Source organism: Prionailurus viverrinus, chromosome B2, assembly GCF_022837055.1.
Source record: "Prionailurus viverrinus isolate Anna chromosome B2, UM_Priviv_1.0, whole genome shotgun sequence".
Lineage (NCBI taxonomy): Eukaryota > Metazoa > Chordata > Mammalia > Carnivora > Felidae > Prionailurus > Prionailurus viverrinus.
In genome coordinates, this window is record NC_062565.1 from 90,875,135 (window position 1) to 90,888,960 (window position 13,826).

A 13,826-nucleotide genomic window follows, 5' to 3' on the forward strand; every position below is an offset into this window, starting at 1 on the left:
TCCCCAGTGTGGAATGCTTCACGAATTTGAATGTCATCCTTTGCGCAGGGGCCATGCTGATCTTCTCTGTGTTGTTCCAATTTTAGTATGTGTGCTGCTGAGGCAAGCACTAGTCCAACTTTCAATTTCATCCAACGGATGACTGAAATTGTCATCTTTTTGCATTTACACTTGCTTTTTCCTTTGAAAATTCTTGATTTACCTGGTTTTTCTCAACAATGCTATGATAAAATATTTTAAATGCAAGTATATTTTATCCTAAAACAGGAAAAAAAAACCAAATGATGGGAGAAAATATAAGTATTAGACTCTCATACCTGACATACTCTGAGTGCTTGGTCCAAGACTGTTTTGGTATCAGTGTCATAATCTGGGCAGGGCAGCATGGTTCTGCTGAGATGTGCCTGTAGTAGGAGATGTGCTTTGGTGTGAGGGCTATCATATGAATGAGGATTTGATTCAAAGGGAAGACATTTTGCCAGTTCGCTATTCATATGATCTTCATTGTGTCTTACTGGCAAATCTGTGTATTCTTCTGCATCCTGGAAAAAAAAAATACATACATATACGTGTATATGTACATGTACATGTATATATATATATATATATATATATATATATATATATATAGAGAGAGAGAGAGAGAGAGAGAGAGAGAGAGAGATGTGTTGAACCAGAAGTATAATAATTAATGTACTTCTTAGCTTAACTATTGACATTTAAAACATGGTTTAGAAAAATGATAAGGTAACCAATCATGCCCCTTAGAATTTTGCTTTGTTTAATACCATTATTAACATGTAGGCACAAGTTAGTAATGTACAATATATCTGAAATGCATGAAAGCTCTTCATATTTATGCAATCAACAAAAAGACCTGCTGGGCATCACAAAGTATGCTTGACACTGGGGCCACAGGAGTAAACCAGAAGCTGAGAGTTCCTCAGGGAAAAAAAAAAAAAACAAGTTCTACAATGATATGGTAAGTACAGAGTGCTGAAGGGACATTGCTTGGGGATCTGATTATTTTAGAGAGTCAGGGAAAGTCTCTTGGAAGCAATGACATTTAAGTTAAGATCTATAGGATGAGTGGAAGAAATAAGTCAGGGCTGGGAAAAGGGGAATGGGGTAAGATTGGTTAGGTAAGAAAAGGATGAAGAGCAGAATCATCAACTTATATTTATTATAATAAATTAGATTAGGAAACAATCAACAAAACTAAAAGGCAACCGGCAGAATGGGAAAAGATATTTGCAAATGACATATTGGATAAAGGGCTAGTATCGAAAATCTATGAAGAACTCACCAAACTCCACACCCAAAAAACAAGTAATCCAGTGAAGAAATGGGCAGAAAACATGAATGGACACTTCTCTAAAGAAGACATCCGGATGGCCAACAGGCACATGAAAAGATGCTCAACGTCGCTCCTCATCAGGGAAATACAAATCCAAACCACACTCAGATATCACCTCACACCAGTCAGAGTGGCTAAAATGGACACATCAGGAGACTATAGATGCTGGCGAGGATGTGGAGAAACAGGAACCCTCTTGCACTGTTGGTAGGAATGCAAATTGGTGCAGCCGCTCTGGAAAATAGTGTGGAGGTTCCTCAAAAAATTAAAAATAGATCTACCCTATGACCTGGCAATAGCACTGCTAGGAATTTATCCAAGGGATACAGGAGTACTGATGCATAGGGGCACTTGTACCCCAATGTTTATAGCAGCACTTTCAAGAATAGCCAAATTATGGAAAGAACCTAAATGTCCATCAACTGATGAATGGTTAAAGAAATTGTGGTTTATATACACAATGGAATACTACATGGCAAGGAGAAAGAATGAAATCTGGCCTTTTGTAGCAACGTGGATGGAAAAGGAGAGTGTTATGCTAAGTGAATTAAGTCAGGCAGAGAAAGACAGATACCATATGTTTTCACTCATATGTGGATCCTGAGAAACTTAACAGAAGCCCGGGGGGTGGGGGGGGAGGGCAAGGGGGAAAAAGAAAAAAAAAAGTTACAGAGAGGGAAGGAAGCAAACCATAAGAGGGTCTTAAATACTGAGAACAAATTGAGGGCTGATGGGCGGTGGGGGAGAGGGGAAAGTGGGTGATGGGCATTGAGGAGGGCACCTGTTGGGATGAGCACTGGGTGTTGTATGGAAATCAATTTGACAATAAATTATATAAAAAATAATAAAATTCTTAAAAAATAATAAATTAGACTAAAATAAAATGATTTGAAATTAAGTTTCCAGTTTCACATGTAAGGAGCTTAAAAGCCACCATTTTGTCCTAAGAACAAGTAAAAAGTTGAACAGATTGAAAGATCAACAGCTTTTCTTGGATTCATAAGAGAGGGGAGGACATGGGACGAATTGTTGCCCCCAAAACTGGAGACAAAGGAAAATGCAGGGAGTCATGGCTAACAGAAACATAGACTCACCAGTGGTGAAGTAAGAAAACCTGAGCTGTAATTGATGAATTATTGGAGGATCAGTGTGGACAACTCAGAGCTAAAAACTCTAGGAGGATCTAGTCTTATAGGGGTCCTCAAAAATATTGTGACATTTACCTCCAGGAGCTTGACCAGATACCCATGGTAAAGATGAGAGAAAAATCCACTTGAGTTTCCAGCAGGGGGAGGAGAAAGGAACCAGTTTGAACTATGCCAGATAACTCTGTTTTTCTTCTTTTTTAGAATTTTTATTATTAAGTGTTCATTTATTTTTGAGAGAGAGAAAGAGAAATTGTGTGCATGTGGGAAGGGCAGGGAGGAGACGGAGGACCCGAAGTGGGCTCCACGCTGACAGCAGAGAGCCTGATGTAGGGCTCGAACTCATAGAGCTGAGAGATCATGACCTGAGTGCAAGCTGAAAGCCTAACTGACTGAGCCACTCAGTTGCCCCAAGAACTCTGTTCTCCTTAAAAAGGCTTGTTCTCAATAGAAACTAGTTAACCAGAGCCTAACCTGCTAGGGTACTATTAGAGCTTAACTGACCTGGGGTAAGGGAAGTACCCAACTTCAGTCCACTCTAGCCATCCTGTCCCACCTAAGAGGGAAGAAAAACTGAGAAACACTTGTGAAGTCACAGTCTAGAGGAATAGGCTCTCTAAAAGACTGAGACATAATCATAGAACTATAGTTCTATGTGATTTCAACTCACCAGCATATTACTAAAGTCCTATTTATAGCAGATTTTTTTACAGAGTACATTATGTCTGGGTATCAAGAAAAAAATTACAAGGTATATCAAAAAGCAACAAAACAACAACAAAATAACAAAACAACAAAAACCCAAAAAACCCTCACAAAACCAAAAACCAAAAAACCTAACGAATTTGAACAGAAAGAGCCAGCATCAGAACTAGACTTGGCAGAGATGTGGGAATTACCAGACTGGGAATTTAGAACAATTGTAATTAGTTGCTAATCAACTAATGTATGTTAAGGGCTCTAATGGATAAAGTAGACAGCACATAAGAACAGATGGGCAATGAAAAAGGAGATGAAAATCCTAAGAAAGAACCGAAAAGAAACTCTAAAGAAAAAAAATACTGTAACAGACAAGAAGAATGCCTTTGACAGGCTTATTAGTAGATAGGTCATGGCTAAGAAAAGAACTTCTGAGCTAGAGGACATATCAATGGAATCTTCAAAAACTTCAAAAAGTAGACTGGAAAAACCAGAACAGAATATCCAAGGACTATGAACAATTACAGAAGGTATACCATAAGCATAATGGGAATACCAGAACAAGAAGAAAGAAACAGAAGAAATATTTGAAATAATAATGACTGAGAATTTCCCCCAAATTAATTTCAGACACCAAACTACAGATCCAGAAAGTTCAGAGAACACCAAGCAGAATACATTTCAAAAAAAATCTACACCTCGGCATATCATCTTCAAACTCTGATTACAGATAAAGTCCTCAAAGAAGCCAGAGGAAAAACACAACTTATTGAGGATCAAGGCTAAGAACTATATCTGACATCTCAAAAACCATGCAAGCAAGAAGAGAGTGGAATGAAGTATTTCAAGTGTTGAAAGAAAAAACCCTACCAACTTAGAATGCACCATTTAAAATTATCCTTCAAAAGTAAAAGAGAAATAAAGACTTTCTCAAACAAAAATCAAGTTAATTTGTTGCCAGTAAAAATCCCTTACATGAAACATTATGAGATGTTCTTTAGGGAGAAGGAAAACAATATAGGTCAGAAACTTGCTTCTACATAAAGAAAGGAGAGCATGAAAGAAGGAATAAGTGAAGATAAAGTAAAGCTTTTATTTTTATTATTGTTAACTGACCTGATAATAATTTGTTCAAGATAATAGCAACCATGTATTTGATTAGGTATGTTTATGTACATATCATATATATATATATATATATATATATATATATACACACATATATATATATATATGCTTGTGTGTGTATGCATGTATATATATACATATGTATGCTTATATATAAAGTAAAATAACAACAATGATATAAGAAACAAGAGGGTGGAACTAGTATTATTTTGCTGTTATAAAGTACTGGCACTACCTATGAAATAGTATGATGTTAACAGAAAGTGAAATGGGAGTAGGACTAAATGCATATTGTAAACTTGGGCAATCACCGAAAAAAAAAAAGTATAACTGATATGCTAAGAAAGGAAAAAATGAAATCATATAAATTCTCAATTAAAACCACAAAAGGCAGAAAAAGAGTGGAAGGCAAAAATGGGAACAAAGAATAAGGGCCACAAACAGGAAACATTAGCAAATGTAGCCATGAATCCAACTGTATCAATAATCACTTTGAATGCCAATATCTAGATGACTAAAAGACAGACTGTCAGAGTGGATAAAAAATACAAATCAACTGTATGTTGTCTATAAGAAACTTTAAATATGAAGACACATATATAAGTAAGTGGATGGAGAAAAATATACCATGCTAACACTAATCAAAAGAAAGCAAGAGTAGCTATATTAATTTCAGACAGAGCGACCAAGGAAAAGTTACCAAACCAAGGAAAATTATCAGTAAGATAAAGAAGGGAATTACATAATGATAAAGAAGTCAATTCTCCTGGAAGACATAAAAATTTTTAGTGTATGTGTTCCCAACAACAGAACACCTAACTATGTGAGCACAGTAAGTGACTGAATGTAAGATTGTTTTAATATTAAAAAAATCAATTAATATAATTCACTTTATTAATAAACAAAAACAACACAATCACCTCAATTGATGCAGAAAAAAACATCTGACAAAATGTAACATGCATCCCTAACTAAGACTCTCAGCAAATTAAAAAAAGAAGGGAACCTTTTCAACCTAGTAAATGGCATCTATGAGAAACCTACAAATAATATATTTACCAGTATCTGACTGAATGCTTCCCCTCTAAGATCAGGAATAATACAAGGGTGTTTGCTCTAAGTATTTCTATTCAACATTGCACCAGAAGTTCCAGTCAGTGCAATCAGGCAAGAAATAAAAGAAACCCAATGAAAAGAAAGAAGTAAAACTGTCTTCATTTGTAGATGATATGATTAACCAGGTAGAAAATCCAATATGATCCAGAAAATAAACTACTAGAATAAGTGAGTTTTGCAAGGTTGCAGGATATAAGATTAGTGTACAAAAATTAATTGTATAGTTATATTTCTGTATATCAGCAACCAAGAATCAGAAATGAAAAAAAAAATGATAGCATAATACATATGAAATACCTAGAGGTGAATTTGAAAAAAAAAAAAAAAAAACCCAAAACCTGAAAACTACAAAACACTGCTAAAAAAATTACAGGACATAACTAAATGGAGAGATATATTTTAATTCTCTTAAAATTGATCTATAGGTTTAATACAATTTCAATCAAAACCACAGCAGGCTTTTTTCCCCTTAAATAGAAATTGACAAACTGGTTTTAAGATTCACATAGAAATGAAAAGGAGCCAGAATAGCTGGAAGAACTCTGAAAAGAAACAAAGTTGAAGAGTTATCAATACCTGACTGCAAGACTTATTATTATAAAGCTTATTTAATCAAAAGTGTTGTATTGGACTAGAACAGAGTCCAGAAATAATTAACCTAAACATATTTAGACAACAATTTTTGACAAAGCTTGAAAGGTGCAACAGTGGAGAAATAGTCTCTTCAAGAGATGGTAGTAGAATAATTGGGTATCTATGTGCAACACACAAAAAACAAAAAACAAACAAACAAACAAAAAAAACCACCCAAAGTAAAGCAAAATGAAATAATTCAATTGTAACCTTGCACTCAAAATGTACTGAAAATATATGATAGGTCTAAATATAAGATCTAAAACTATAAAACTTCCAGAAGAAAAACCCTACCTAGGGTTAGGAAAAGATTTCTTGGATAGGATAACTTAAAATTTTATCAATAAAAAAAATTGATAAATTGAGCTTCATCAAAATAAAAAAAATCTGAGAATTAAAATTCAGGACTCAGACTGAAAATAATTACAAAGCATATATCTAATATAGGACTTGTATCCAGAATATATACATTTTCAAAATTCACAGTGGGAATACAAACATCCCAGTGTAAAATAGGCAAAGATTTTAACAGATACTTTATGTGAAGATATGCAATCTCATTAGTTACTAGGAAAATAAAAATTAGAATGACTAAAATTTAAACGACTGATATACCAAATACTGGCAAGAATGTAGAAAAACTGGAACTTTTCCTATATAACTGGCAGGAATTTAAAATGTTATATTTGTTTAGGAAAACAGTTTTACATTTTCTTAAAATTTAAAACATATAACTACCATGTGATTCAGCTATTTCATTCCTAGTGATTTACCTAAGAGAAAAGAGACATATGTCCACACAAAGATCATACACAATGGTTGATAATAGCTTTACTTTTAAACCAAAAAATTAGAAAAAAACCTAAATGTCCATCAACAGATGAAGGTAAAAACAAATTGCATTATATCCATACAATGGAATTCTAAACAGTAATAAAAAGAATGAACTATTGATACTCAACATAACACGGATGAATCTCAATAATTATGGTGAAAGAAGCCAGACCAAAAACAGAGTACATACTCTAGAATTTGTAAACTAATCCACAGAGACAGAAAGCAGATGGGTAGTTGTCGATGGACGGGGTCAGAGTGACAGGGGAGAGAGTTAAAGTTCATGGAGGGGTCTGACATAACTTTTGATTTGCATTTGATAGGCATAGAATTCTTGCCTAGGAAATAAAACTATGTGATGGAACTCCTTAAGATTTTCTTATTTGGAATTCAGTAGTATGAAATAATTAGAGTATTCTACTCTCCATGTATAACATGTCTTCATTTATGTTTGCGTGACTTACAATTTCAGAAACCTGTGCCTTTACTGTATCCTAAGAATATATGAGACTACTAAAAATATAGTTATATACTTATGATAAAAATTCAGACTATAATAATAGGGAAATTCTTATTTCAAAAACTGGAATAAATTCATTTAAACAAATATTTGTTGACGATCTGTTAATGAGAAAGAATGCATTATTCAACCAATCACATAAATAAATGCAAATTAGATAAGGTGAAAAATGCTATGAACAAGAAATATATGGAAGCATAAGAGAGTTTAGCCAAGAAATTAGTTAGGAAAGTCATAAAGACTTCGTGGAGGAAAAGGCAGATAAGCTAAGATACAGAGATCAGCAGATATTAACTAGATGAAGAGAGAAGTGAGGAGTGTTCTAGGAACAGTATATACAAAGGCTCTATAGTGGGAGGGAAAATTGTGAGTCCAAGAGACTAAAAAAATGTGTCTAAAAATAATGTCAGTTGATTTAAAACACATTTTAAGTGAATATCTGAAACATTGTTATGAACTAGATAAATATTTTAAAATCATGTTTCATCTTATTTTGTTTTGCATTAGTCAAAAATATCACAGATACTCGGGGTGCCTGGGTGGCGCAGTCGGTTGAGCGTCCGACTTCAGCCAGGTCACGATCTGGCGGTCTGTGAGTTCGAGCCCCGCGTCGGGCTCTGGGCTGATGGCTCAGAGTCTGGAGCCTGTTTCCGATTCTGTGTCTCCCTCTCTCTCTGCCCCTCCCCCGTTCATGCTCTGTCTCTCTCTGTCCCAAAAATAAATAAACGTTGAAAAAAAAATTTTTTTTTAAAAATATCACAGATACTCTACACTTATTTTCAACACTATCTTCATTCTTTTGGATTGCTTTGTGTAAAGAAGCCTATGTTGGCATATTAACAATTAATAATTTTTTGCCCCTGTCATGTTGGTTTTCCTTTCATAGGTCATGTCAGCTCTTTCCTGACTATTCTGTCTGAAGTCATTTGCTGAAGAAGGACCAGTTATACAATTATTTTTGACTTCAGGTGAATTTCAGTACTGAAGCATCATCACCTGATGGCTGACCCATCTCAACATAATATCTGGGCTCCATCCAAATCCCTGTCAGTAACTATCCACCTATTACAGACTTTCCAAGTGAATTTAAAAAGAAATGAACAGCTGATAAGAAAGAAGATGGTTCAGAAACCTAAAACATGACCTTTTCCTTCAAGGAAATTAAAATGATATTGGGGGAAAACTTATGTAAATAATTATTTTAAGTGTAGAATAAAATACTGTTGTTCAGAGAAGAGCACTGGAGTGAACTGGGTGTGTTGGAAAGTTTCCCAAAAGAGATAGTGTTTGTTCTAGGCTTATAACAATTTGTAGAAGAGGACGGAGGGAGAGAGATTCCTTGCATTCCATGCAGAGAAAATAATATGAGCAGATCCATAAAAACAGATAAGGAGGGGTCTGAGGTTTAAGCCTCAGGGATGAAGAGAATGATGATGCTATTAATAGCAGAGAAGTTGGGAACGCTTAGTGAGCAGAAGCTTGCTGTCAAGCACTTAAAGAGAGGGCAATAATACAGATAGTTGGGTGGAGGTGGAGGGAGAAGAAATCAGCCTTAAACCTGTTTCATGGTCTAACATTTTACTCATATTTAGATTTCTTTCTACTGTTCATTAAACATAATTCTGATCTTTTATCAGAGGAAAATCAAATAGCTATTTTCATACTGCGAATTGAATTGGCTCTCCAGGTTTTGGGTATGTTGAAAACAGGACTAGGCTTACAAATGATATGAAAAGTCCAAATGAAGAAAAATTATATGGATAGTAAGATTTTGGCTAAAAGTACTAATTCATAGTATTATCTAAGTAATCCACTTCCCCAGTACAATCTTGTATAATACGATTACATACATTACCCACCTTCTTCCCTCCCCACCTACAGAGGGAGGGAAGGAGAGACAGAGGGACTGACTGATTGACAGCAATATAAACTGGGTATTTCCCAGTCTTAGTTTCCAAATACCTCTGAAAGTGTGAACATCTTTCTGTGTTGTGTGATTCTAGCATCCAAAGATGCACATGATACACATCTTCATAAAGCATGACTTCTAATGCAAGCCAACTCTTTCATTTGGTGTTAAAGAAACAATGATCTTCCCCAATACTAAAGGAAAAAATAGTGCCGCTGTCCTCACTGAGAAGCAGTATATCTGAACAGGACTGACTACTCACAATCATGCTTATTGTGCTTTGGAGTAAATTTGATCACCAGTGCTTTTTGTTGTATTTGCCTACTTTAGACTTTAAACTCCATGTACGATGTGATTCCACTGTTCTCTAAACCATGCCAATTCTGCTTGAATTACCCGATTTATTGCTGTAATCCCCTGCTTCACCAGGATTGGGAATTTGCTCACTGCCAGCAGTATCAGTATCACATGAGTCTGCTAACAGCTGAGTACATTTTAGGTTGGAAAAAATGTTGTGTACGAGATAGATCCTTCTAAGTCTAATAAGGGGACTATGAGATCTTTACTGTAGATTACCCAAAGACAGTGACTTTACTAAAAAAAAATTAATTCAGTGATGCCTTTTCTCAATGCATAAAGCAATCTTCTAAACTAAGGATTAATTTCTCTGCCAAAAACTTTAAACTTTAATAAAAACTAAAAATATTTTAATAACCACAATGGACATCTTAGTGTGCTGAGTCATTTGTTTACCCAATTTTTATTCAGCACACAGTATAGTTGGGTATACAATGGTGAACAAAACCAGAGACATGATCCCTACCCTCACAAAGCTTGACAGTCCAGTGGGAGGAGACAGACCTTAATCAACATTGACCACAAATAACATAAAATGAAAGTGGACAAGTAAGGATAAGAAAGGAGAGGTTTAAATAACAGTGAGTCAGGTAAGGTGTCTTTGAGTAGTTTAAGACTGGACTGAAAGTAAAAAAAAAAAAAATCATGTTTTTTAGATAAAGAAGGTAGGAGTGATTAAGTTAAGGTTCAAATTTGAATTACAAAAAGGGACATTTACTCTTATTAGATGAAAATACAATTTAGAATGCTTACACAGATTTTATATTTAATATACACTTTTGATAAGTAATGTATTTTTCATTATTAAATTTGACACATGCAATATTTTTGAGATCTTCAAAGGAATTGATACTTGATTTATACATATTAATATCAAACCAATAATAGTTTCTGTAGTTAAAAATTATCCATAATTAACTGAGTTCTCATCAAAAGTTATTACTTCCTTTGAGGATCTTCTCCTTTTATGCTTCCAGTGTTTGAATTAAAGGAGAGTCCAAAGAATGTAGTAAGTAATTAATCCCCTTACAAATGCTGTAGGTGATGAGGGTAGTATGGGATGGTGTGAGGTGCTAGGGAGAACACTGGATCTGGGAATTGATACAACAGGTGGATTTTCAGCTCTGCATTTACAAGCTATGCGACCATCTCAGAGTAACTAAGCTTCCCTAAACTCCAAATTCCTTACCTTAAATTGGGATTTGGTGTGAAGATTCAGTGTGATAGCATTTACAAAACACTTAAAAACTGTAAGACTTGCTATAAATGTTAGGAATTATTATTATAATAATGATCCCCCCATCTGATACCATGCAAGATGTAAGCTGAAGTTCAAGATTCAATTATTTGAGTTTTAGTGTTCTACAGTTTTCAGTTGTAAATCTTTGTTTACAATTATGTAAATGTACTTCACTAACTAAAATGACATTTAATTAACTTGCTTTTAAAAATATCATGATTCTGGGGCACCTGAGCGGCTCAGTCGGTTGAGCGTCCGACTTCGGCTCAGGTCATGATCTCATAGTCTGTGAGTTCGAGCCCCGCATCGGGCTCCGTGCTGACAGCTCGGAGCCTGGAGTCTGTTTCGGATTCTGTGTCTTCCTCTCTCTCTGACCCTCCCCCGTTCATGCTCTGTCTCTCTCTGTCTCAAAAATAAATAAATGTTAATAAAAAAAAAATCATGATTCTTAAATATGACTCAAAGAAACAAGAATATTTTTTTTTTACTGATGCTTTACTAGTAGTTGCACATTCCTTTTATACAAGTAATCATATAATTTTTATGTAACTGTATTACAGAAAACATTGGTTCTTTGAAAGACAATGTTCTCATACTACAAGAGACAAATTAAAGTATTCAGGAATTGTATCCTCTTGAATCACAGATTTTATATTGCAGGCTTTAATCTCCAATCTCCAATTAGTTTTCTTTTAAATCCATATTAATTAAATGTTCACAAAAGCACATCAGTGTGTGATAAGGAAATATGCTCTTTTCAGTACACCTCAGTGAACTACCTCAAAGTATTGTGGAAAGACGGGGAAAAAGATGTATATTACACACCTGACGCAACTTTTCCAAAGAAGTATTATAGTGACATTACTCTGAAACCCTACAGTATTTTCTAATTAAAATTCGAGTGCTCTGAATCCCAAGAATAAAATGGGAAACACTGATTTTAGATTCATGAGAGTAAATAAAAAACGTTCTGGGTATTTAATTTTGTGTGTGTATGTGTGGTTTGATTATGGACTTGAGAAGCAATCTGAAATGAAGACTGGCTGAAGACAACTGCTATTTAATCCCCACTTGCTCTGCTAGATCCTCCCGTGAAAACCATGATCAGTTATTCCTGGAATTCTAGTTCACAATTTTTCTAAGCTCTTTAGAATGTGGCATGTTTGTTTCACCACTTTACTTATTAGCTCTTCTCTCCTTCGGTTATTTTATTTTGGATGTTTCAGAATACTTACAAAGGAGATTTCTAACTTAGTTTAGATTGATTAGAAAAGCAGCAATCTCAGGATCAGCAGAGAGAGCTAGGAAAATAATCAAAGTCCCTGCTTAAAAACAAACAAGCAAACAAAAACCTTTTCTAGCCACTTTTTCCTAGTAGGACACTCTATTTACCTCCAAATTACTTCTCTAATTTTAAACAACTTGTCTAGTTAATTTCCTGTGTGTGATCACTGACTATAAGTGAGGTTCATTTTCTTATCTACATCATGTAGGTAATTAAAGGAAATTGAAAGTGGGCAGTGAAGCTTTTATGCAACTGGGATTGAAGCTGAATGGAGGGCAGCGAGGTCAGTGGAGTCCATTATATTTTTATGTGTGAGGCTGGTTTGTCTGCCCTGTCCTTGTTTATTTAGTGTAGGCTGGACAGGCTACTAACTGCAAATCTATGTCTCTGATTTGCCCAGCTGTCCTTGAATAAAGACATCTTCCCCTGCAAATGTTAAATGACAGTGATTGACAACCTATGATGAACTCTGCTTGCAACCCCCTGCTACTGTTTTTAGATTGCAAAAGAAAAAAACAGAATAAAGAAACATCTTTCATAATCACATCAAATGGACCCTGCTGTTCACTCAATAGTTTTCATTTTGTTTCCCTTTTCACCTCAAATCTCAATCTGTTCTACAAATGCCATAAACTCAGCTACTCCATGTAGAGTAAAAAAACAAACAAACAAACAAAAAGCAAAACACACACGCACACATACAAACAAAAAAACATGTACGTAAAGCTACTACATTTTGCTTGTATATTTACACTGATTTAAGTTTATAGGGGATATACACTCTTACACAATGCTTTGTTTATACCATCTTATCACTAACTTACTTGTTTGTTCTTCTAAGAACAAGCTGGCATATCTATACTGCTGAGAGATGTCTTTCAGTTACTCGTCGGTACTTGGGTTTAGTTAGGGCTCTGGTAGCTTTACTCAATGTATAAGGCTTATGTATCCTTGTGGCCCTTAAATACATTGTACAGCTTACCTTTTAGATTTGTTAAAATAAGAGGCTTATTACAATCTACGTTGGCTTTTTCTTTAGTGAGTATGTGAATACGTGGATGTTGCCTGTGTATGTGTGCATGTGTATGTTTATAGATTTTTTTCTTCTGCTTTACCTAAGCAAATTGCAGAAGAAACAGCCAGGATGGGTTCATGTTTGGTCTCATATAAGCGTTGCCTAACAGTAAACTAGTCTTTTTATGTCACTGCACACATCGCTGCCTACATACTGAACTCACTAAATAGCAGATAAGAGGGCCCTTGTACAGTGGGGATGGCAAGCTGATCGATGTGAAAGACTAAAGAAGCTTTATGCTATAACTTAATCTCTGTCATGGGAAAAGTAAAACTTATAAAGTTAATGAGTTCTAGACTTTAAGTAGCACTTGATTAATTTGTAACATTCTGAGGCGTTAAAACAAACCAAAATTAGTTTCTCACATTCCAGTGCTGTCTTTCGGCCACTGAAGCTGTAGAAAAAGCATTTCAGTAAATTTCCCGGATAGGAACCCATTTTAATTTCTATGCCTTTCTGAAGTATTAATTAATTGTATATTATGTATTTTATAACAATATTTGAAAAATAATCTAGCATTTACCAAGC

The 13,826-nt window shown here is 34.8% G+C and overlaps 1 protein-coding gene and 1 non-coding gene across 2 annotated transcripts in view; both read right to left on the minus strand.

The window, feature by feature from the left end:
* Positions 1-13,826, minus strand: part of ASCC3 (activating signal cointegrator 1 complex subunit 3) — a 361,738-nt gene that overhangs the window by 33,032 nt on the left and 314,880 nt on the right. Inside the window, exon 37 of the mRNA XM_047858492.1 lies at positions 318-542. Within this exon, the coding sequence (XP_047714448.1) occupies positions 318-542 (225 nt within the window). The remainder of the gene's footprint in view (positions 1-317; positions 543-13,826) is intronic.
* LOC125166855 (U6 spliceosomal RNA) lies at positions 3-110 on the minus strand. Its single transcript, XR_007152564.1, has one exon. It is a non-coding gene; the product is annotated as a U6 spliceosomal RNA (small nuclear RNA).